This window comes from Natator depressus, chromosome 2 (genome assembly GCF_965152275.1).
Source record: "Natator depressus isolate rNatDep1 chromosome 2, rNatDep2.hap1, whole genome shotgun sequence".
Lineage (NCBI taxonomy): Eukaryota > Metazoa > Chordata > Testudines > Cheloniidae > Natator > Natator depressus.
This window is the reverse complement of record NC_134235.1, coordinates 24,316,980-24,340,681: the sequence shown is the minus strand read 5'-3', so window position 1 is coordinate 24,340,681 and position 23,702 is coordinate 24,316,980. Positions and strand designations below refer to the sequence as shown.

General features: G+C 43.2%; 1 protein-coding gene across 2 annotated transcripts in view; it reads left to right on the top strand.

Annotated features, from left to right (window-relative positions):
• The window catches only part of DEPTOR (DEP domain containing MTOR interacting protein), a 118,409-nt gene that overhangs the window by 40,508 nt on the left and 54,199 nt on the right, over positions 1-23,702 (top strand). For both annotated transcript variants that reach the window (XM_074943905.1, XM_074943904.1), the window contains 2 exons: positions 4,064-4,187; positions 22,013-22,191. In XM_074943905.1, coding sequence (XP_074800006.1) covers positions 4,064-4,187; positions 22,013-22,191 — 303 coding nt within the window. The remainder of the gene's footprint in view (positions 1-4,063; positions 4,188-22,012; positions 22,192-23,702) is intronic.

Below are 23,702 nucleotides of genomic sequence, written 5' to 3'. Positions count from 1 at the left end.
GCTCCTTGTCCCCTGACCGCCCCCTCCTGGGACTCCCTGCCCCAACCGACCTCTGGGACCCCACCCCCAGCCAACCCCCCCTGCTCCCTGTCTCCTGACTGCCCCGACCCCTATCCACACCCCCACCCCTAACCGCCCCCTGGGACCCCACCACCTATCCAAACCCCCCTGCTCCCCATCTCCTGACCACCACCTCCCGGGATCCCCCACCCCTAACTGCCCCCCCCGGAACCCTCCATCCAACTCCCCCCCGAACCTGCTCCCTGTCCCCTGACTGCCCTGACTCCTATCCCCACCCCCACCCCCTGACAGACCCCCAGGGACTCCCATGCCTATCCAACCCCCCTCTTCCCCGTCCCTTGACCGACACCCCCCCCCCGAACCTCCGCCCCATCTAACCGCCCCCTGGCCCCTGACTGCCCCCCAGGACCTCCTGCCCCTTATCCAACCCCCGCTCCCTGCCCCCTTACCATGCCGCTCAGAGTGGCAGGAGCTTGCAGCCGCGCAGCCTGGCCAGAGCCAGCCCCGCCACCGAGAGCGCTGGCGGCATGGCGAGCTGAGGCTGCGGGGGAGAGGGGACAGCAGGGGAGGGGCCAGGGGCTAGCCTCCCCAGCCGGGAGCCCAAGAGCCTGGCAGGACAGTCCCGCAGGCCGGATGTGGCCCGCGGGCCGTAGTTTGCCCACCTCTGCCTTAGTGGCTAAAGAATGACTGCACCTCTACTGTCCTGCAGCAGACAGGGATTTTGTTGTCTGTAGAATGCCTCTGTGTGCTAACATCTAACTACATGAACTTGGGGCTGCTGGAGGGGAGGATTTCTCACTTAGTGAATGAAGTGACTGTAGTGAAACATATTAGATGCAACATCCTTTCTTTATAAACTGAAGCTGTTCTGTACCTTCTCTCTTGTTCTGTATCATGGTGACCCTGTAGCTTCATTTCTAGTTACATGCATTATTTGTGAAATGTGGACACAAACCACTATCAAATCACAACAGTAACGTTTATATACTCATTTTACACCTGTATAAAGTATAGGTGCAAAATGACTACAGTGTTCAAGTCAGTGGAGAATCAAGCCCTTTGTTTCAAGTGCACAGTGTTGTCCAGTTAAAAAGTCAACATATGAAATTGCAATTTTCCCATCTCTTTATAACAGGAAATAGAGGAAGTTTTGTAATTGACAAAAGCTGCCTTTCTCCAGAGGCATCTGTAAGTGTGTGAGCACTACTGCAACTGTCAGCAATGCATAAACAATACCTTAATTAAAGGGATAAGTATGCAGCTGGAATGTGTGCGACTACTACACATTCTGCTTGATTCAGAAATTAAATTCTGCATCTTTATGGAACCTGGGAATCGAGGTAGATAATTAAAGAACAGATACAAAGTAATTATAGGGGCTCCAAATCCTGATTGCTTTATCCTCTATTGAAGAAATGTCAGTGAATAGTTTACATGGAGGTCAGAGTAACTTAATTTAATTGAGCAATGGAAACTTTATATGTGAAAGTTTGTTTAAATCTTTAATAAAACTTTAAAATGTTTTCCACCTCAGAACATAATCCAAGCCCACTCCTTCCAGCTAGGTGAGTCAACGAGCAAAGGCAGGAGTCCTTGACAAAAAAATATGTTAAAAAAATTAAGTACTGTCAGGGTTCTTTCCTCACTCTGAACTCTAGGGTACAGATGTGGGGACCCGCATAAAAGACCCCTTAAGCTTATTCTTACCAGCTTAGGTTAAAAACTTCCCCAAGGTACAAACTTTGCCTTGTCCTTGAACAGTATGCTGCCACCACCAAGCGTTTTAAACCAAGAACAGGGTAAGAGACCACTTGGAGACATCTTTCCCCCAAAATATCCCCCCAAGCCCTACACACCCCCTTTCCTGGGGAGGCTTGAGAATAATATCCTAACCAATTGGTTACAAAATCATCAAAGACCCAAATCCCTGGATCTTGGAACAATGGAAAAATCAGTAAGGTTCTTAAAAGAAGGTTTTATTTAAAAAAAAAAAGAAAGGTAAAAATCATCTCTGTAAAATCAGGATGGAAAATACTTTACAGGGTATTCAGATTCAAAACACAGAGGATCCCCCTCTGGGCAAAACCTTAAAGTTACAGAAAACAGGAATAAACCTCCCTCTTAACACAGGGAAAATTCACATAAAACAAAAGATAAACTAATCCGCCTTGCCTGGCTTACCTGTACTGGTTGCAATATTGGAGACTTGGATTAGGATGGGTTGGAGAAGATGGATTTCTGTCTGGCCTCTCTCAGTCCCAAGAGAGAACAACCACCTAAACAAAGAGCACAAACAAAAGCCTTCCTTCCCCCCCCCCCCCCCCCCCCCCCGCCAAAGATTTGAAAGTATCTTGTCCCCTTATTGGTCCTTTGGGTTAGGTGCCAGCCAGGTTAGCTGAGCTTCTTAACCCTTTACAGGTAACAGGATGTTGCCTCTGGCCAGGAGGGATTTTATAGCACTGTATACAGAAAGGTGGTTACCCTTCCCTTTATATTTAGGACAAGTACAAAATTGATATTTTCAAGTATTTTCATTCATTGGCTTCAAAGTTAATGTTATTGCTGTTTCAAGAATGCTCTAATGTAGGACAAGTTCAGATAGCCTAGTAAGCCAGGTTCCACAGGGGCTTCTTATGGCACCAGCAGTAAGTTAACACAGTAATGTAATGTTTAATGCTGATGCACTAGTGCCATATGGGGTGGAGTATGAGTCTGTGCATGCTGACTGAGAGCTCCGTGGTGATAATAGCTTGTTTGGAATGTCCCCCACTTTATTCTGTCTTAGTTGGAGCTCATTTCACACCACCGTCTCCAATTTAACAAGACTTTCATCAACTGTTCCCCTAAAAACGTTTTCCAACTCTCAATACATTCCCCATTGCCTTTCCCACTCCCCAGCTGGCATGGCAGAGCAATTTGAGAAGTGGAGAAGGAAGGTCATACAGTGAATCTTAGACCTTATTATATGTCTTTGCAGCAAGTCTCAGGTTTGCTTGATCCAGCCCTGGATTAATGCAAATGAAGGTTAGCCAGTCCTTAAATTTACTGATTCAGGGTTTTTAAGAAACACCTGATTTAATAATAGAATCATAGAAGATTAGAGTTGGAAGAGACCTCAGGAGGTCATCTAGTCCAACCCCCTGCTCAAAGCAGGAACAACACCAACTAAATCATCCCAGTCAGGGCTTTGTCAAGCTGGGCCTTAAAAACCTCTAAGGATGGAGAAACCACCACCTCCCTAGGTAACCCATTTCAGTGCTTCACCACCCACCTAGTGAAATAGGCCTCCCCTACTGTAACTTGAGACCACTGCTCCTTGTTCTGTCATCTGCCACCACTGAGAACAGCCAAGCTCCATCCTCTTTGGAACCCCCCTTCAGGTAGTTGAAGGCTGCTATCAGATCCCCCCTCACTCTTCTCTTCTGCAACAAGGGCACACTACTGACTCATATCCAGCTTCTCATCCACTGTAATCCCCAGGTCCTTTTCTGCAGAACTGCTGCTTAGCCAGTCGGTCCCCAGCTTATAGTGGTGCATGGGATTCTTCCATCCTAAGTGCAGGACTCTGCACTTGTCCTTGTTGAACCTCATCAGATTTCTTTTGGCCCAACCCTCCAATTTGTCAAGGTCACTCTGGACCCTATCGCTACCCTCCATCATATCTACCCTTCCCCTGAGCTTAGTGGCATCTGCAAACTTGCTGAGGGTGCAAAATCACAAGGTTTTACCAGATAGGTGTCTTTTGCTATGCATTGCTATTGCAGCATCCATTGAAATGAATGGCTGGCAGGCTCCAAAAGATTAGAGATTCTGTTCGGATAATTATCTAAAAGTTTGGATTCCAAAAGATACCACTCAGCCTTTCATGTGTAGGGTCATATTTGTATAATAAACAATTTTGGGATGGAGGAGGCAGGACTATGCTCTGCATATGCCTGTTCTGTTTTTAAGTTCACTAATGATGATTGGTATCTTGTTCTGATTGTGTTAGGTCTTCAACATAAGCGTGATCATTTCTGATGTCACTTATTTTATGTTTCAGTTTGTGATGAGCATAAGGAATTCAAGGATGTCAAACTTTTCTACCGCTTTAGGAAAGATGATGGAACATTCCCACTGGATAACGAGGTGAAGGTGTTCATGAGAGGACAGAGGCTATATGAAAAGTATGTTGCATGCAAAACCATAGCATGTTGACAGTATTAGCTTCCTTGTAACATCTTGTTTCACATTAGATTGCAAATCCTCCTGTCTTGAATTGTAAATGCTTGAATAGTTCCCAATATGATGAGGCTCCAATTCTCACTGGAGCCTTTGCACACTATCACATAATAAATAATAATGGCTGATTTGGCATTTAAAAGTGTAAACCTGGGTCTTAAAACTGTCAGATTGTGGCCTTAATAGTAGACCTAATTTTGTTAACAAGAAAAAATAATCTTCACTGAGTCAGCCTCCACTATTTCCACAGAAAAAAGATTATATTAAAAGAAGTTACAAAAACAGTCCAGAACATTTAATTAAGAGTTGAAACAGATGGTTACGCTGAGATACTGGATATCCCACTGGATTACTTGGGTCAAATAACTGAGAAGTTTAACCAGATTGTCCACTGTAGAATTAATTTAATTTTCATTCAAGGCACAGGAGATTGTAACATGGTAGTTTCAGGCAGAATGAATAAAATGTTGACATTGACTGTGCAAAAGTGTGAACAGATGTATTATTTATTAAGATGCTTGAAGTAGTATTCCAGAGTGGCTCTAGCTTTCAGGCAGTACACATGTGATTACCTAAGGCAGCAAGGTCCAGCTCCTCAGAAGTATTTAGGCACTCAATTGCAATGAGAGTTAGGTGCCTAGATACCTTTAAGGAACAAGCATACAGCAGCCATGTGAGCCACTGTGTTCACTTCGTGTTGCATCAATATTGTTTCCCTGTTAGAAAAAAGTTTTAAACGAAAAGTTCATACAGAGAAAGCTATTAAAGGCAAGAATAAAAACTCCATTAGCATAAACCCCATTCCAGCAACTCCATCTGTACTTACGTGCCCAAGGGGCCAAAGAATCTCCAAATAGCTGTCCCTCCTTCTGCTTGGCCCGCAGAGGAAGAAGGCAGTGGAGGAGTAGTGGGATGCACCCAAAGGGAGAGGCAAAGGATCAACAAGGAAGGGAGAACCTGCCAAATCCTCAGTGGGAGGTTAACTTTACTGCCATGCAGCGGGGAGAGTAGCTGGCAACTCCTCTGAAGCACTTACTTGCCCTACAGTTTGTATCAGAACAGTCATCCTCAGGAGCAGTGCATGCTGGGTAGCAGTTTGTGCCAGCAGCTAACATTGTAAATGGACAGACACCTTAAAGGTATTAGAGGGGAAATGCAACTAGGAACTTGGTCAAGAGAGATGCAAAGCCACCAGGGAACTGGGGAGGGTGTAGCGGGTGAGAGCAATACGGTCTTTGCATCAGCTGTGAGCCAGAGGTAAGGCTGGAGACACTTCATAGCTGCATGCGCATGCAGGGTTGGGTGAGGGGAACAATTTGGGGTGCAGCCTGTAAACAAGCCTTATGCTTTGTCATCTATGCACCATGTGGTGCTGATATAAAATGTTGTGGAGTTGTCCTGTTTATCCTATTTAGTGAAGGACTTTTGACTATGAATGTCTTCCTTTTATTGCTTTTTGGCAAAACTTCTTTGACATACAGAAGCCAGATCACAAAAGTCTTTGATTTTTAATTGAAAGAAGCAAATTACAGGGCAAACTCTATTTTGAATACAGTAATTGACCACTCAAGATTGTTTTCTCAGATAGAGGAGAACTGTGAGATTTCACTGTTGTGGCCAAATTTAGAAGTTGCAACTTGGAACTTAGCCTTGGAACTCAGGAAAACAGTGGAATACAGACACCTCAGAAGCTCACATTTTTATTCTGTTTCTTCAACGTCTTGTAGAGGGCAGAAGAATAAAAACATTTATGTGAATTATTTTTAGGATCATAGTTGGTAGAGTTGGGAAAGGTCCAGAATCCATCCCTTGGCAAAGTTTCCTTTCTTTACTCCCTTAAAAAACAAGTCATGCGGTGGCCTGGACACTTCAGAACCAAATGAAGGCATCAGAATAAATAAAAAATGTTTCCATGAAGCATGCACCAATGCAATCACATTGTACTAGTTACCCTTCACCCATCTACCAAATCCCTCTCCCCCGCCCCATCTGGCATCACTCGTCATTTTTTGCCTATTCCTAGATTGTGAGCTGTTCAGGGCAGAGACCACAGGTTAGAGTCTCAGCTGGTGCAAAATCAGTGGAGCAATGCTGATTTGTACCAGTTTAGGATCTGGCCCCGTGTCTTGTATGTGCTCTGTAAATCACCTAGTGCATTACAAGCACTGAATATAATTAATAATAAAGGACAGCACACAGTCCCCTGACAGAAAAAAATAAAATGAGTTACCAAACCAACACAACTCTTAATCCTCACCAAAAGGCCTAACAGTATGATGTGGTGTTCTTCACAGAAACAGTGCTTTGTCATTAGGTTCCAATTATATTCTGTGGACTCTTTTTAGATTTTGAAAATATGCAGGAAAGCACACTGGTTAGAAAAAAGGTTCACATTTGCAAACACGAGTATCTCAGGTTAGGCACCATAAATTTATTTAGGTTCTTTAAATACAATTTGTGGTGCCTCTATTTAATCAACAGAGTTTGAAAATTTTGGCCTAAGCTTCTTGGTCCGTTGTTCAACAACAAAGCAATGTGCTTTGATTCACCATAATTAGAAATAATTTTTCTAATTATGGTGATCAAAAAGGAAAGATGTGAATTATACTGTTTAAGGGAGAAATATGATTAAGCAGATTTTTTTTCTGAACAGTGATCCAAAATTTCTGATTTAGCAAAATGCCTTAGTGCCTCTGTCCTGTATAGGCTTGCCAACTTTCTACTCGCACAAAACCAAATACCCTTCCCCTTCCCCGCCCCTTCTCCGAGGCCCTGCCCCCTCTCACTCCATCCCCACCGTCATTCACTCTCCCCACCCTCACTCACTCACTTTTTTTCACTGGGCTGGGGCGGGGGGGTTGGGGTGCAGAGAAATGAGGGCTCCAGTTGGGGATGCAGGCTCCTGGGTGGGGCTGGGGATGAGAGGTTTGGGGTGCAGGAGGGTGCTCTGGGCTGGGACCAAGAGGTTCAGAGGGCGGGAGGGGGATCAGGGCTGGGTCAGGGGGTTGGGGCTCAGGAGGGGGTGAGGGGTGCAGGCTCCGGGTGATGCTTACCTCAAGCAGCTCCCGGAAGCAGTGGCATGTCCCCCCTCCGGCTCCTAAACAGAGGCATGGCCAGGTGGCTCTGGGCACTGCCCTGTCCGCAGACGCTGCCCCTGCAGCTCCCATTGGCCACAGTTCCCAGCCAATGGGAGCTGCAGAGCTGGTGCTTGGGGCGGAAGCAGCATGTGGAACCCCCGGGCTGCCCCTAAGCGTAGGAGCCAGATGGGTGGACATCCCGCTGCTTCCAGGAGCCATGCAGACCCAAGGAAGGCAGGGAGTCTGCTCTAGCCCTGCTGCGATGCCGACCGGACTTTTAATGGCCCGGTCAGTGGTGCTGACCAGAGCTACCAGGGTGCCTTTTCGACAGGGCGTTCCAGTTGAAAACTGGGCACCTGGAAACCCTAGTCCTGTATCATGGCTTGACAAAGACTGTTTTACTGCCATATAATGTTTAATGTCTAAGCTTTTTCTGTAGAATACTTCCTGGCAATGGCAACTATTTCTTGCTTGCTGTAGGAAAAAAACCAGGTGGTACCTTATTTCTGGAGGGAATGTCTTAGCAGTTGGCATCAGTTTTGCGGTGCCTATACTCGCTGGTCCCAGATTTGAATCTTGGCAGAGCTAGCTCAGCCCTTTAGATAAGCAGATATATTTACAGTTGGTTGTGTGGGCTGTTTCACCAAGGACCTAGCTCATCTGCGTGATCCGAGTCCTAGGTCCTGTGGCACTTCTTGTAATAGTCTAGGTTTGCTTTTTCTTTTTCTTCCTTTACTGTCTGCTGTGTACTGGCTGCCGCTCTCCACCCGAAAGACAGATACGCTTCATTGGTGATATGTTCAGAAAGTGCTTGTGATGAGAGGTGCTGTAAAATAATGTGTGCCTTTTGAATCCCTCCAGGAAGCAAAGTTCTAGAGTTGTAGAGGTATAATAAGTGCCTAGATATAGAGTATATCTATATAGAGAGAGTGTATGTGTATATAATAGTTGTGTAGTATAGGCATTTCCATACTGCAGCCTTATTATACAAATAAGGACATGCATGAGTTGAAAGGCTGATGATGAGTGTTTTGTCATATTTAAAAGACAGAATTGTCAAACTACCAGAAGAAGGATTAAACTGAAATATAGAACAGTCATGTGTAAATGCAGTTTCTCTCCTCACATATATCATTTATAAGATTTTGAAGGTTGCTGAAACTCAGTGCCTGTGACACTTTAAAATAAACTGGACAACACACTAGAAAATATATTGTAAGGAAGAGTCCTGCATTGGTTGGGGGGATGGACTAGATAACATCACCTCATAGGTCTTCTCTACCTGAAAGGTTCACCATACCACTCCTTACCATGTGCATCATTTGCACGCTAACACGACAGTTGAGATTTGAAAATGTGTGATCTGTGAAAAGCAATAGATACAGCTGTTTACATTCAGTGCGAGTAACAATTTCTGCGTGGATCAGTGGCACGATTTTATTTTGATGTAAACTGAAGAATGCAAGCTGAGATTTTGAGTTTTAGAAGTTGCTAAGCACCTAAGCACCTATAAGTCTCATTTGATAAATTTTACATTCAAAAGCTACAGTATTGGTACCAGTGTAAAAAGACCTAGTTCTGTGACTGAAGTAAACTTTTTTTATACAGCTCTGCTTACACTGCCGGAGAAATAGTAATACTGAGGTGGCTGAAGGAAGAATATTGTTTGACTCACTGATGAGAACTCCTGCCATATAGCACTTATGTAGAGGATATAAGGTTTCTTACTATTGCCAGTATTTCATACCTTTTATCAAAATGCCCCCAATTCTTACTTCAAAGTGGTGAAGCAATGCTAAATATTGAAGTTAATCTGAATCCTGCACTGTGACCGGGGTCCTAGTGGGGGCCAGCTATGGTCACTCTCTTAGGGTGAACTGCCAAGAATGGGGCAGCCAAACCCCCAAAAGCTGGTGGATATTCCAATAGACCTCTACCCAGATATAACGCGGTCCGCGTGAGCCAAAAAATCTTACCATGTTATATGTGAAGCCCCGTTATATCGAACTTGCTTTGGCCCCCCTGCTCCTTGTCCCCTGACTGCCCCCTCCAGAGACCCCCCCCCGTCCCTAATCACCCCCAGGACCCCACACCCTACCCAACCCCCCTGCTCCCTTTCCCTGACTTCCCCGACCTCTATCCACACCCCTGCCCGGCACTCACCGGCACTGGCGGGAAGTGGAGCAACGTGGCCCCAGCCCGCTCCACTCTGCCAGCTCCCAGCCGTGGCGCTCTGCTTCCCGCTGCCGGTGAGTGTAGGGAGGTTGGGGAAAGGACGCCCCCTACACTCACCGGCAGCGGGAAGCGGAGCGCCACGGCTGGGAGCTGGCGGAATGGAGTGGGCTGGAGCTGGGCTGCTCCACTTCCGCTGCTGCCAGGGAGTGTGGGGAGGGATTCCTTTCCCCAAGCCCCCTCTCCCGAGCGACACGGCTGGGGCTGGGGCGAGGGAAGCGGAACAGGGCTGCTCCTGGCCCCCCCACTAATCTCCCAGGCCACTCTGGGCCTGCGGGGCCCCCAAAAGTGCCCCCCCACAGCTCCTGCCTCCAAGACCCTGCGGGGGGGTGGGTGGAGGCCTGCTTTACTGCATTGTATGTAAACCTGTGTTATATTGGGTCGCATTATATCGGGGTAGAGGTGTACTTAGATTCACTAAGCCAGCATAAACCAGTTTCTTTATTACCTTACTGGTTACTCAGAAGTCTAAACAACACAGTTCCCTTAAAGTGGTCCAGCGTCAGGCCTCCATCCAGGTACCCACGTCAAATATGATGAAAATTTTTGTAAATCTTATTTCATCATATAAAAGAAAAGGTTCTACCAATCCCAAAGGATTGGACACATTACCTCCCAGATTAACAAATGTTTCAGATCTTGCCCAAATACACGCTACAGCCAATTCTTATTAACTAAACTAAAATGTATTAAAAAAACAAAAGAGAGAGATTATGGTTAAAAGATCAATATACATACAGACATGAGTTCAATTCATTTAGGTGCAGATTCATAGCAGAGATAGCGAGCTTCTTAGGTGCAAAGAGTTTTTTCAGAAATAGTTCATAGTTTATAGTCCAATGCCCAAATATCATATTCAGGACATACCAGCATAACTGGGACCTCAGTATTGCAACTCAAACTTCTCTGATGAAGTTTAAACAGATCTCAGATGACAGAATCAGGACCCAAGGATCTTTTATATAATTTCATGTCTTTTGAGAAGTTGGAATTCCTCAGGGAACGAAAAGTAATTAGGATGACTTTGAAGGAGGTCCATCACCGGTACTTAGCTATACGAATTAACAGAAGGCTATTTGCTTGTTTCTCCACCATTCACAGTACATTTCAAAGAGAGATGAATACTGAGATATCCTGTGTTTACAATTAATTTACGTGATAGGATGTTCTTTTGACCTCTGAATTATCAGAATACAGCATAGACAGGGACTGTTTATTACATTGTATACCCCCTACTTATACATATGTAAATACACAAAAACACAAACATAATCTCCCCACATGTCTTCTGTGGGTTATTTATTTTGCAGGATGTTTAACCCTTTCTAGCCATGTGTCACACACACGTTTTATTATTACCGTTCTTAAAAATCAGTGTCAAAGATCTGTTGGTATTTGGTTAACTTTCATGTGGCTAGTTGGATTTACTGCATTGAAATATTATTCTCTCCTCCTTCCTCCCTCCCTCTGTTGAGTGAGAGCACCATTAATATTCAGAATCCAGAACAGCTTGTGCTTGCCAAAAAATATCTCCTGTCATCACAGGCAGATTTGTCCCTTCAGTGGATTATTTATGAGGAACATGAATTAAGACAATAAGCAAGTTGCTGCATGAACAACAAAATTGATTAGTTCAGCAAGAAGGTTTCAAGATGTTTCTTATTCTGTCAACCTTTTAATTTAAGGTGAATACCTCCTATATCTGACACAGAAGCACTGAGAGTTGATCCCTCAATCCTTAGAAGGAGATGGAGTAAATTTCATCCTGTATGAGCGCATATATCTGGATGAGAACAAAAGGACTCATTATTCACTATTGGTAATTTGCTAGCCATTCATTGCTTTCTTGTTTACAAAGTTCCAGTCACCCAATCAGGGAGCAGAAACAATTTAATGAGTCTGAAGTGACCAATCTTACACGACAAATAACAGAATATTGGAAGAAAATAATGGACAGTGCTGAAGTTTATCTGCACAAACTCTTTGGACAATTATAGTGAATAATAATGTGTCAGATTTAATGACCATTCATGAACAATTTACCCACAGAAAAAAAGGTCTAAATTCATCATAAAACATAATCACACCAAATTATTCTGCCAGCTCTACTGAAGAACTCAAGACTAGGAGTCTCATAGACTTTCAGAAGGGAACATCGTGATCATCTAGTCTGACCTCCTGCACATTGCAGGCCACAGAACCTCACCCACTCCTGAAATAGACCCCTAACCTCTAGCTGAGTTACTTTAAAGGCTTCAAGTTACAGAGAATTCACCATTTACACTTGTGTAAACCTGCAAGTGACCCATGCTCCATGCTGCAGAGGAAGGCAACCCACACCTCTCCCCCCCACACCAGGGTCTCAGCCAATCTGATCTCAACCAATCTGACCTCAACCAATGAGCTGTTCAGCAGTGGGCAGGAGGCGCTGGGAGAAGGGGGCAGAGTGGGGAAAGGAAGAGGCAGAATGAGGGTGGGGCTTTGGGGAAGGGGCAGCACGGAGGGAGGTGAGCACCCACCCAGAAAAATGAAATTCGGTGCCTGTGAGTTAGACCCTGAGCATGATACCTGGGAAACAATTCTCAGAGCCCTCCCCATCTAGCAGTGTGGGATTTTTGCTGCTGGCAGTCACTGATGGGTCACATGCCATAGTAGGCAGCCCCATCATACATTCCCCTCCATAAACTTATCAAGCTCAGTCTTTAAGCCAGCTAGGCTTTTTGCCCCCACTGCTCCTCTGATGGTTAGAAACCTTCATCTAATTTCAAGCCTAAACTTGTTGATGGCCAGTTTATATCCATTTGTTCTTGTGTCCACAGTGGTGCTTAACTTTATTAACTCTTCTCTCTCCCTGGTACAGTATTTATCCCCTGATGTATTTATTTAGATCAATCGTATCTCTCGTCAGCCTTCTTTTGGTTATGCTAAACAAGCTAAGCTCTTCGAGTCTTCTCTCCTAAGGGAGGTTTTCTGTTCCTCGGATCATCCTAGCAGCCCTTCTCTGCACCTGTTCCATTTTGAATTAATCTTTTCTTCAACATGGGATACCAGAATTCCACACAGTAATCCAGATGAGGTCTCACCAGTGCCTTGTGTAATGATATTAACACTTCCCTGTCTCTCTTGGAAATACCTCACATGATGCATCCTAGCACTGCATTAGCTTTTTTCATGGCCGCATCACATTGACAGCTCATAGTCATCCTGTGATCAACCAGTACACCCCGGTCTTTATCTTCCTCTGTCACGTCCAACTGATAAGTCCCCAGCTTAGAGCAAAAATTCTTGTTGTTAGTCCCTAAATGTATGACCTTGCACTTTGCACTGTAAAATTTCATCCCATTTCTCAAAAAGAAAAGGAGTACTTGTGGCACCTTAGAGACTAACAAATTTATTTGAGCATAAACTTTCGTGAGCTACCGCTTACTTCAGTAGCTCACGAAAGCTTATGCTCAAATAAATTTGTTAGTCTCCAAGGTGCCACAAGTAGTCCTTTTCTTTTTGCGAATACAGACTAACACGGCTGCTACTCTGAAACCTGTCATCCCATTTCTGTTACTCCAGTTTACAAGGTCATCCAGATCTTCTTATATGATATTCCGGTCCTCCTCTATATTGGCTATACCTCCCAACTTTGTGTCATCTGCAAATTTTATTAGCACACTCTCACTTTTTGTGACAAGGTCACTAATAAAAATGTATAAGATTGGTCCCAAGACCGATCCCTGAGGAACTCCACTAGTAACCTCCCTCCGGCCTGACAATTCATCTTTCAATATGACCCGTTGTAGTCTCTACTTTAGCCAGTTCCTTATCCACCTTTCAGTTTTCATATTAATCTCCATCTTCTCCAATTTAACTAACAATTTCCCATGTGGAACTCTATCAAATGCCTTACTGAAATCCAGGTAGATTAGATGTACTGCATTTCCTTTGTCTAAAAAATGAGTTATCTTCTCAAAGAAGGAGATCAGGTTTGTCTGGCACGATCTATCTTTTATAAAATCATACTGTATTTTATCCCAATTATAGTTCACTTCTATATCCTTAACTACTTTCTCTTTCAAAATGTGTTCCAATACCTTGCATGCAACTGAGGTCAAACTAACAGGCCTGCAGTTTCCTGGATCACTTTTTTTCCCTTTCTTAAAAATAGGAACAGTATTAGTAATTCTCCACTCACAGGGTACGACCTCTGAATTTTCAGATTAATTAAAAATGCTTGCTATTGGTCTTGCAATTTCATGTGCCAGTTCCTTTAATATTTTTGGATAGAGATTTGACTTCCACCTTGGATGTGGTAATTTCTATCTCCATATCCTCATTGCCATTAGCCTTCCTGCCACGACCCCTTAGATCTTCATTAGCCTCATTAAAAACTGAGGCAAAGTACTTGTTTAGGTGTTTGGGCCATACCTAGATAACCTTCAATCTGCACCCCATCCTCAGTGCTTAGTGGTCCCACTTCTTCTTTCTTGTTTTCTTCTTAGTTATATGGCTATAGAACCTTTTACTGTTGGTTTTAATTCCCTTTGCAAGGTCTAACTCTGCTTGGCTTTTGGCAGTTCTCACTTTATCCCTTTATCACTTTCTGACCACCAAGAGGTAGCATTCCTTGCTGATCCCTCCCATCTTCCATTCCTTGTAGGCTTTCTGCTTTGAGATGCTTGCTCATCCAACTTGGTCTGCAACCCTTCCCTACAATTTTTTTCCCCCTTGCTGGGGGTGCAGGCTTCAGATAGCTTCTGCAACTTTGACTTAAAGTAATTCCAAGCCTCCTCCACATTCAGATTCTTGAGTTCTTCAGTCCAGTCCACTTCCCTAACTGATTTCCTTAACTTATTAAAGTTATTAACTTTATTAAACTTATTAAAGTTAGCTCTTTTGAAATCAAAGATCCTGTTGCAGGGATATTTTTGTTTATCCTTCCATTTAGTTTTATAGAATCATAGAAGATTAGGGTTGGAAGAGACCTCAGGAGGTCATCTAGTCCAACCCGCTGCTCAAAGTAGGACCAGACCCAAGTAAATCATCCCAGCCAGGGGTTTGTCAAGCCAGGCCTTTAAAACCTCTAAGGCTGGATCCAGGAGTTTAAACTGGATTAACTCATGATCAGTCAAACAAAGGTTGTCCTCTCCACCAAGCTCTTCTATGAGGTCCTCACTACTCACCAATACCAAATCTAAAAAGGCATCACCACTTGTTGGATTAGCAACTATTTGGTGAAGAAATCTGTCAGCTATCCGCATTCCATAAGAGTGGCCATACTGGGTCAGACTAATGGTCCATCTACCCCCGTATCTTGTCTCCTGACAGTGGCCAATGCTAAATGCTTCAGAGGGAATGAACAGAACAGAGCAATTAGCGAGAGATCTGTTCCCTGTCATCCAGTCCCAGCTTCTAGCAGTCAGAGGTTTAGGGACACCCAGAGCAGGGGTTGCATCCCTGACCATCTTGGCTAATAACCATTGATGGACCTATCTTTCATGAACTTATCTAATTATTTTTTGAACCCAGTTATATTGTTTTTGTCCTTCACAACATCCCCTGGCAACAAGTTCCACAAGCTGACTGTGTGTTATGTGAAGAAGTACTTCCTTATGTTTGTTTTAAACGTGCTGCCTATTAATTTCATTGGGTGACCCTGGTTCCTGTGTTATGTCAAGAGATAAATAACACTTCCTTATTTACTTTCTCCAAACCAGCCATGATTTTATAGACCTCTATCATATTCTTCCTTAGTTGTCTCTTTATACATAAGAACGGCCATACTGGGTCAAACCATCTGGCTCCCTGGTCTTCCACATTGGCCAATGCCAGATGCTTCAGAGGGAATGAACAGAACAGGCAATCATTGAGTGATCCATCCCCTTTCATTCATTCCCAGCTTCTGGCAATCAGAGTTTAGGGACACCCAGAGCATGGAATTGCATCCCTGACCCTCTTGGCTAATAGCCATTGATGGACCTATCCACCGTGAACTTATCTAATTCTTTTTTAAATCCCGTTATAGATTTGGCCTTCACAACATCTCCTGGCAATGAGTTCTACAGATTGACTGTGCATTGTGTGAAAAAGTACTTCCGTTTGTTTTAAATCTGCTGCCTATTAAGACTCCTGGTTCTTGTGTTATGGGAGGGAGTAAACAACATTTCCTTATTCACTTGCTCCACATCATCCACAATTGTATAGACCTGTATCATATTTCCTCTTAGTCGTCTCTTTTCCAAGATGAATAGTCCCACTCTTTTTAATCTCTCCTCTTATAGAAGCTGTGCCCTTAATCACTTTTATTGCCCTTCTCTGTACCTTTTCCAATTCTAATATCTTTTTTGAGATGAGGTGACGAGAACTGCATGCAGTATTCAAGGTGTCGGTGTACCATTGATTTATATAGTGGCATTTTGATATTTTCTTTCTTATTATCTATTCCTTTCCTAATGGTTCCTAATGTTCTGTTCGCTTTTTTGCCTACACTGCACATTGAGCAGACGTTTTCAGAGAACTATCCACAATAACTCCAAGATCTCTTTCTTAAGGGGTAGCAGCTAAGTTAGATCCCACCATTTTATATGTATAGCTGGGATTATGTTTTCCAGTGTGCATTACTTTGCATTTATCAACATTGAATTTCATCTGCCATTTTGTTACCAAGTCACCCAATTTTGTGAGATTCCTTTGTAATGCTTCACAGTCTGCTTTGGACTTAACTATCTTGAGTAATTTAGTATTGTCTGCAAACTTTGCCACCTCACTGTTTACCTCTTTTTCCAGATCATTTATGAGTGTGTTGAAGAGCACAGGTCCAAGTACAGATCCTAAGGGGAGCCCACTATTTCTCTCTCTGCACTGTGAAAACTGTCCATTTATTCTTACCCTTTGTTTCCTGTCTTTTAACCAGTTACTGCTCCATGAGAGGACCTTCCCTTTTATCCCATGACTTCTTTGCTTAAGAGCCTTTGGAGAGGGACCTTGTCAAAAACTTCCTGAAAGTCCAAGTATATTATATCAACTGGATCACCCTTCTCCACATACTTGTTGACACTATCATATAATTCTAATAGATTGGTGAGGCATGATTTCCCTTTACAAAAGCCATGTTGACTCATACGCCACATATTGTGTTCATCTATCGGTCTGATAATTCTGTTCTTTACTATAGTTTCAGTCAGTTTGTCTGGTACTGAATTTAGACTTACTGACTGGTAATTGCCAGGATTACCTTTGGAGCCATTTTTAAACATTGGCGCCACATTAGCTTTCTGCCAGTCATCTGGTAAAGAACATGATTTAAGTGATAGGTTACATACCACAGTTAGTAGTTCTACAATTTCACATATTAGTTCCTTCAGTCCTTGGGTGAATGCCGCCTGGTCCTGGTGACTTATTACTGTTTAATTTATCAGTTTGTTCCAAAACCTCCTCTATTGACACCTCAATCTGGGACAATTCAACAGATTTGTCATCTAAAAAGAATGGTTCAGGTGTGGGAATTTACCTCACATCCTCTGCAGTGAACATGGAGGTAAAGAATTCATTTAGCTTCTCTGTGACAGCCTTGTCTTTCTCAAGTGCTCCTTTAGTACCTCGATCATTCAGTGGCTTCACTACTTGTTTGGCAAGCTTCCTGCTTCTGATGTATTTAAAAAAATGTTACTGATAGTGCTTGTGTCTTTTGCTAGCTGCTCTTCAAATTCTTTTTTGGCCTGCCGATTTATACTTTTACACTTGAGTTGCCAGAATTTATGCTCCTTTCTATTTTCCTCCATAGGATTTGGACTTCCAATTTTTAAAAGATGTCTTTTTGTCTCTAACCTCCTTTAACCTATTTTAAATTTGGCTGATAAAGGTCTATATCCTCAGCTGCTGTAAACTGGTTTAGTTCTATTGAAGTCAGAGGATTTATGGTGACTTACACCAGCTGACAATCTTATTTCTGAATTTGTTAAACTGTCAGTTTCTCATGTCTGCTTGTTCACAAATTCGAATCCTTAGCAGTTCTATTCTGGGCTCAGAGAGAATGGTGTGAAATATTAAGCTGAGTGTTTTTCACTTGATATTTTTCCAGATTCTTTTGTGTCCCTGTAAATTCAGTCATTAGCATCTCTTTTGCAGGGACGTTTCTGTCTGCCTCTTTAATCAGCTAGACACAGTAATTATATATACATGTAAGAACAAGAATTTCTGTTTGGTTCCTGCAGAGCCTGGGCAACCAATTCTCATGCAACAGCTGGTTTGAAAAGGCTTGGTTGCTTGCTTTGTGTTTGTGTGTGTGTGTGTGTTTGATAGGCTGAGCAAGGCATGGTTGAAGATGCTCCTTCACAGCTCCTTCTGTACTGGATATAGCCAGACTATATGTTCAGGAGCTAAAACTTGCTTACCTGTATTTTAAAAAGAAAAGAAAAAAAACCCTGAAAGGAAGAATAAGGACTATGCAAATGTACAAGTGGTCTGGATGCCCTGCATCTTATTCCTTGTGTTGTTATGTTACTGCTGTGACAGAATGCACCCCTATTCACACCCTATACACTATTGTCATAATCTTTTTACAAAATATGCCTTGTAAGGTATCATTTGAAAACTAATAACTTATTGGTCAACAATATGATGGTAAAACATATGTAACAATGTTATACGTGAACTTATAAGCATAAGATGAAATCATGACTGAAGTGCATTTACTAGACCAGTCTGGAGAGTGGGTAAACTTGTTTCTCAAAGTCAAAGGACAAGTTGACACCTCGCCAGGTGTCATCAAATCTGATGGGCCATCAGCTATCAAGTGACTTTCTTTGGCAAGGAAAGGAGGCAGGAACAAACAGATCTGCATCTTAATAAACAACTTAGCAATTCCCCCCCACCAGACTCCATGTCTCATTACTTTCAACTGAAAAAAAACTTTATGAGGGGGTCTGAGCTATCAAAGTGAGGGACAGTCAAGTTATCTCTCTCTGTGTCCATCTACCTCCTTACACCTAAGAAGATAAAAGAAATAGCCATTGTACTTTGGGGAAGGAGTCTGGACCTGAAGATTTTGATCAGTAATGCTGTTAGAAGGATGTGATAAGGACTTTACTTTGAATCAAGTATAGTTTGTTAAGTTAGGCACTAGGAAGCATTTTATCTTCATTTTTCTTGTAACCATTTCTAACTTTTATGCTTCGTTACTTGTACTTACTTCAAACCTATCTCTTTGTAGTTAAATAAACTTGTTTTATGCTTTACTTGAAACTAATCCTGTGCATTTAAATTAAATTGTCCGGGTAACTCCATTTAAGGTGGCAAGCTGTTGTGTATTGCTCTCTTAAAGGGACAATGGACCTAATATCTCTGGCTATCCAAGAGGCGGCTGGACGGTACAGAACATACATTGTTGGGGGAAAATCCAGGACTGGGAGCTTGTTGAGTAACCAAGTCTGGTAAAAGCCAGAGGGTAAGCCAAGTGCAGCTGGCAGGCTGCAGTTACACATAGTCACTCAGTAGCACCTGCATGCTGGTGGCTGTTTGTGAGCAATCTAGGTTGGGAGGTCCAGCAAAAAGGCATTGCAGGGCATGCCAGGTTACAGGGCTGATGATGACACAGCCCCTCACTGGTATGGCTTGCACCCCGGAATGTCACACCTGCTTTTGGATTTGTTCCTCAATTCAGCTACTTTTTTTTGTGTCGGTTCTTACTCAGCTCAAAAGGTTTGGCGGGGGCACAAGAAAATGTATAACAGTTCACTTTATCTGCCACCAGTTCACAACTGTGACCATGTAGTTTGACTCTGGTCTTGACCTATAGCTTGGCTGACTGGTAGTCTGGCCAACTGATTAAGGGTTTCAGCTAACTCCCATTCAAGTCAGTAGGATAAATCCTTTAGACTTGAAAGAGTAGGATCACGGTCTATCTGACCAACTGCTTAAACCATTGTCATTTTTAAATGAGCCTTCGCCGTATCTTCCTACAACATCACTTTCTGGTGCCCCCATTAATTAATTCTAAACATCTCCCCAGATGAAGTGATGTTAATATATAATATTGTGTCCTTCCAACACAAGTGTTATCAGGGGTTCCGGAATGGAGGGGGGCAGAGGGCCATGGCCCCATCACTTTTACTGGCTGCAAGGATGAGCGATGGGTGGGACGGGGTGGAGAGGAGTGAATGGGGAGCGGTGTCTTGGGGAGACGGGGCAGCCCCTTCCACATGGTATCAGAGCTCAGCTTGTGTACCAATTTAGACCTAGTTATTTGAAGGGAGTATGAAATCAGTAACATCAATATATATCTAATGTATAGTTGTGTCCCTTCAGATTAGCTAGAAATGAAATTGTTTTGTTTTTAAAAGATCTTCTGTGGGTTTAGTTTCATGTCATTTAACATTTGAAAATGATCCCTGGTAATTGCAGTTGGAATTTATGTATGCAGGAAGTCAGTGGAAAAGAGAGGTGGTGATCATATGCAGATTTCCATTCTTCATGGGTTACAAAGACTCAGAACTTACAAAACTGGAGGGACAGGTGCTCAATTTCTTCTGCTGAGATGAGCTCTAGATGCTTTAGCAATTTAAAAGTAAGCTCATGTACATTAATACCACATTCTGATTTGTGACCAGAAGGGCAAAAAGCTTAAGCGGTTCCAGGATAATTGTGTTGTAACATCTCCAATTGGCTGGTTGTAGAATGATTTGGGAGGATTGTTATGCTGATCCTGAGAAATGCTGCACACACTTAGCTTAGCCCTTGAAAACTAGGCCACAAGTCCCCTTAAAGATCATGTAGTTATCAGGCAGTCCATGCTGCAATGCAGACCTGCAGAAATAGAGCTAAGGATGAATGAAGTGCTATTATCCCCTTGTTACGTAAGGGGATCTGAGGCACAGAGAGACTAAGGCTCACATCCTCAAAGGGGTGCTTAACTCCCATTCATTTCAATGGAAGTTAGGTGCTTACCTTTGAGAATCTGGGCCTAAGTGACTTGCCCAAATTCACAGGAAGTCTGTGGGAGAGCAGGGAATTGAATCCAATACCAAGGCTGCGCCCTAACCACTGGGCTATCCTTCCTTCCCAACTTACTATGCAGTTGTACAAAAAGGTATAGGGATTGTTTTTAAAGGGTGCCTGGGGTCTACACTGCAGTAAAATAACCTGCAGTACCAAGTCATGTAGACATTTTGGCCATGTAGACATTTGGGCTCGGGTTCTGAGATCCACGTCCGTTGTGGGGTGTCAGACCTGGCCTCCAACCTGAGCCGGAATGCTGCAGTTTTTAACCCCATAGCCTGAGCTCTCTGAGTCCAAGTCAGCTGACCCAGGCCCTCTGCAGCTGTTACGGTCTTTATTGCAGTGTGGACAAAGACCAAGTGCTGAATTGCCCAGTACTTTCAGGTGAACACTGTGGCACAGTGATGGAGTGATGAAGTTAAACTTTGATCAGCCACTGTCTACATTTCACTTTAGTTAATAAACAAAGTTGTTGATGTTTCCAGTGCACTCTGCATGGCATTTTACACGGTGCTGAAATTCATTCTTACCTGTCATAAGTTCATTTACAAATAGGTTTTGGACCGTAACTTTTTAGCAATATAAAATAGAAAGCATTTCCTGTAGGGTGAGGCAATCTTGAACATGGCATTAACTTGATTGTGTTCAAAGGGGGGAAAACACAACATCGTAGGATGCTTTCCTCTGAATTTTTGGGTACACGTTTTGATCTCAAAATAAATTGGCCTCCATTTAAAATGATCCTCCTTGTGTGGGGAACATTTTCTGGATTCTGATTACCATCTTTTTGTTTTGTTATACAACCCTCACCACTTTGTAACCAATACTGGTTAGACTGTAAGCTTTTCAATGTAGGGACTCTCACGTATTTGTATAGTGTCCAGCACAGTCATGGTCTGGGGCCTCGAGCCACTACTGTACTATAAATAATAACAAATAGCAAGTAATTTAAAAATAGAGGAACAACAAAGTTTGATTTCTTTCAAGCAAAGTAGCTGGCTCGCAGAGAGAACACAAGGTAACTAATATACCCTACTACACTAGTGCCTTGAGTGTTCTCAATGACGCTAATAAACAAAGGAGGACCTAACAGAAAGACAGCTGTGCTTATTTCAACTTCATAAGATCACGTTACTCAACTAGCAAAGACAAGTATTGCTAAGGAAAAGTGTTTTCAGTTTTATAAATGTGTATCCAAAACACTGGGACAGTTATTTTTTGGTAAGTTTATTTCACAGTATCCGTTTCAAGACTCCTTAGACATCTGTTAATAGCCTCTTTGGCTTTCTGAATTGCAATTCCCAGTTTTACATGATTAGCCTGAGAATGTTTTTGTTCGTTTTTAGCGTTCCACATGCCAGTTTATAATTAAGAACTGTTTATAATTAAGACAATAAAAAGTTGCTTCTGTTTGCCTAGTCTACAAAAATGGATCAGGAATTGCTTTCCCCATATATTCATTTTTCCTTCCGTGGCAGGCTGATGAATTCTGAGAACACACTTTTACTAGCCAGGGAAGAGGAGAGCGTCAAGTATGAACGGACCTTCATGGCATCTGAGTTTATTGAGTGGCTGATCCAGGAAGGAGAAGTCACAACAAGGACTGAGGCAGAACAACTTGGCCGTAGACTGTTGGAGCATGGGATTATACAGCACGGTGAGGAATTTACTGCCTGGTAACAAAAAGCTACACTCTTTACAACACTTTTTCCATGCTGGATCATGTAAAGAGGTTGCAGATCACGCTGTTTGGTCCTAAAACATTTCCAATACTAACTCCTATCTAAATGATAGATGGCTGTATACTTATTTTTAAGAAAGGGTTGAATTTTCAAAAGCACTCAAAACCACTAGAATTTGGGTTTGAGTTGCTAGTAACAAATAAGTAATGAATAAAAGGCAACCTTTTTTTGGTGGTGAATAATTAAACAGTGGAAGTCATTGCCCTAGGACAGGGATCGACAGCCTTTGGCACGCGGCCCGTCAGGGAAATCTGCTGGCAGACTGGGACGCTTTGTTTACCTGTAGCGTCCGCAGGTTCGGCCGATCACAGCTCCCACTGGCCGCGGTTCGCCATTCCAGGCCAATGGGGGCTGCGGGAAGCGGCGCGGGCCAAGGGATGTGCTGGCCGCCGCTTCCCACAGCCCACATTGGCCTGGAATGGCGAACCGCGGCCAGTGGGAGATGCAATCGGCCGAACCTGCGGACACTGCACGTAAACAAACAGGCCCGCCAGCGGATTTCCCTGACGGGCCGCTTGCCAAAGGTTGCCGATCCCTGCCCTAGGATATAATTGAGGTAAATAGCTTAGTAAGAGTCAAAGGATTAGAGCCATAAATAAGGAGAGTTACACTAAATTACACTAGCTGGAATAAAAATTACAAGCTTTATAAATCCTCACGCTTCAGGACATGAGCATATCATAATCTGATATCAGAAAAGAATGTCCCTATCCCTATCGTATTGCACAATTGGCCAGGTATATTTGGAAAAGGATGGGGAAATCACTTTCACCTGAAACATTATTACAGTTAGTCCTGCACTGTAAGGTCTTTGAAGGAGGGATTTAGTATCTGTTCAGTGCCCAGCACAGTGGGGCTCCTTGGTGCTACTGCCACAACATTACTTGCTACAAGAAGGGTAAAGCTCAGCTGTGCAGGTGACAGAGCTTTCTTGGGGGCAGCCCAAGACCGTGGAATGAACTCCCCCAGGAACTAAGGACCCTCACAAACCTCACCACCTTGTGCTCTAAGTGCAAGGCGAATCTCTTCGATCTTACCTTCTCTAACATAAACATATACCAACACGTGTGTGCGTGTGTGTGTGTGTAAATATTAAAAAAATAAATCTAGACCACTTCACTGCACGTACTTCTCCCCCTAGAGAGGGGATGAGAGAACAGACACGTGACATGTGTTATTGCTTAATGTGCTACTGGAAGGCGCTCAGATGCTACAATGATGAGCACGGCATAAGACCTGTATAGATTAGAACACAGTACAGATTTAACAATAATAGGTAGCTGCATGAAGCAGGGTCTTTTTGTTGTTCTATGACAATACCTATAACCTCAAGGAAGGAAAAGGCCTGGTGTTATAAAGTGCTTCTACAGTTTCTCTGTGACTTTAATCAAGTGCAAAGTTTGTATTTACTTTGTAATTAACAGCA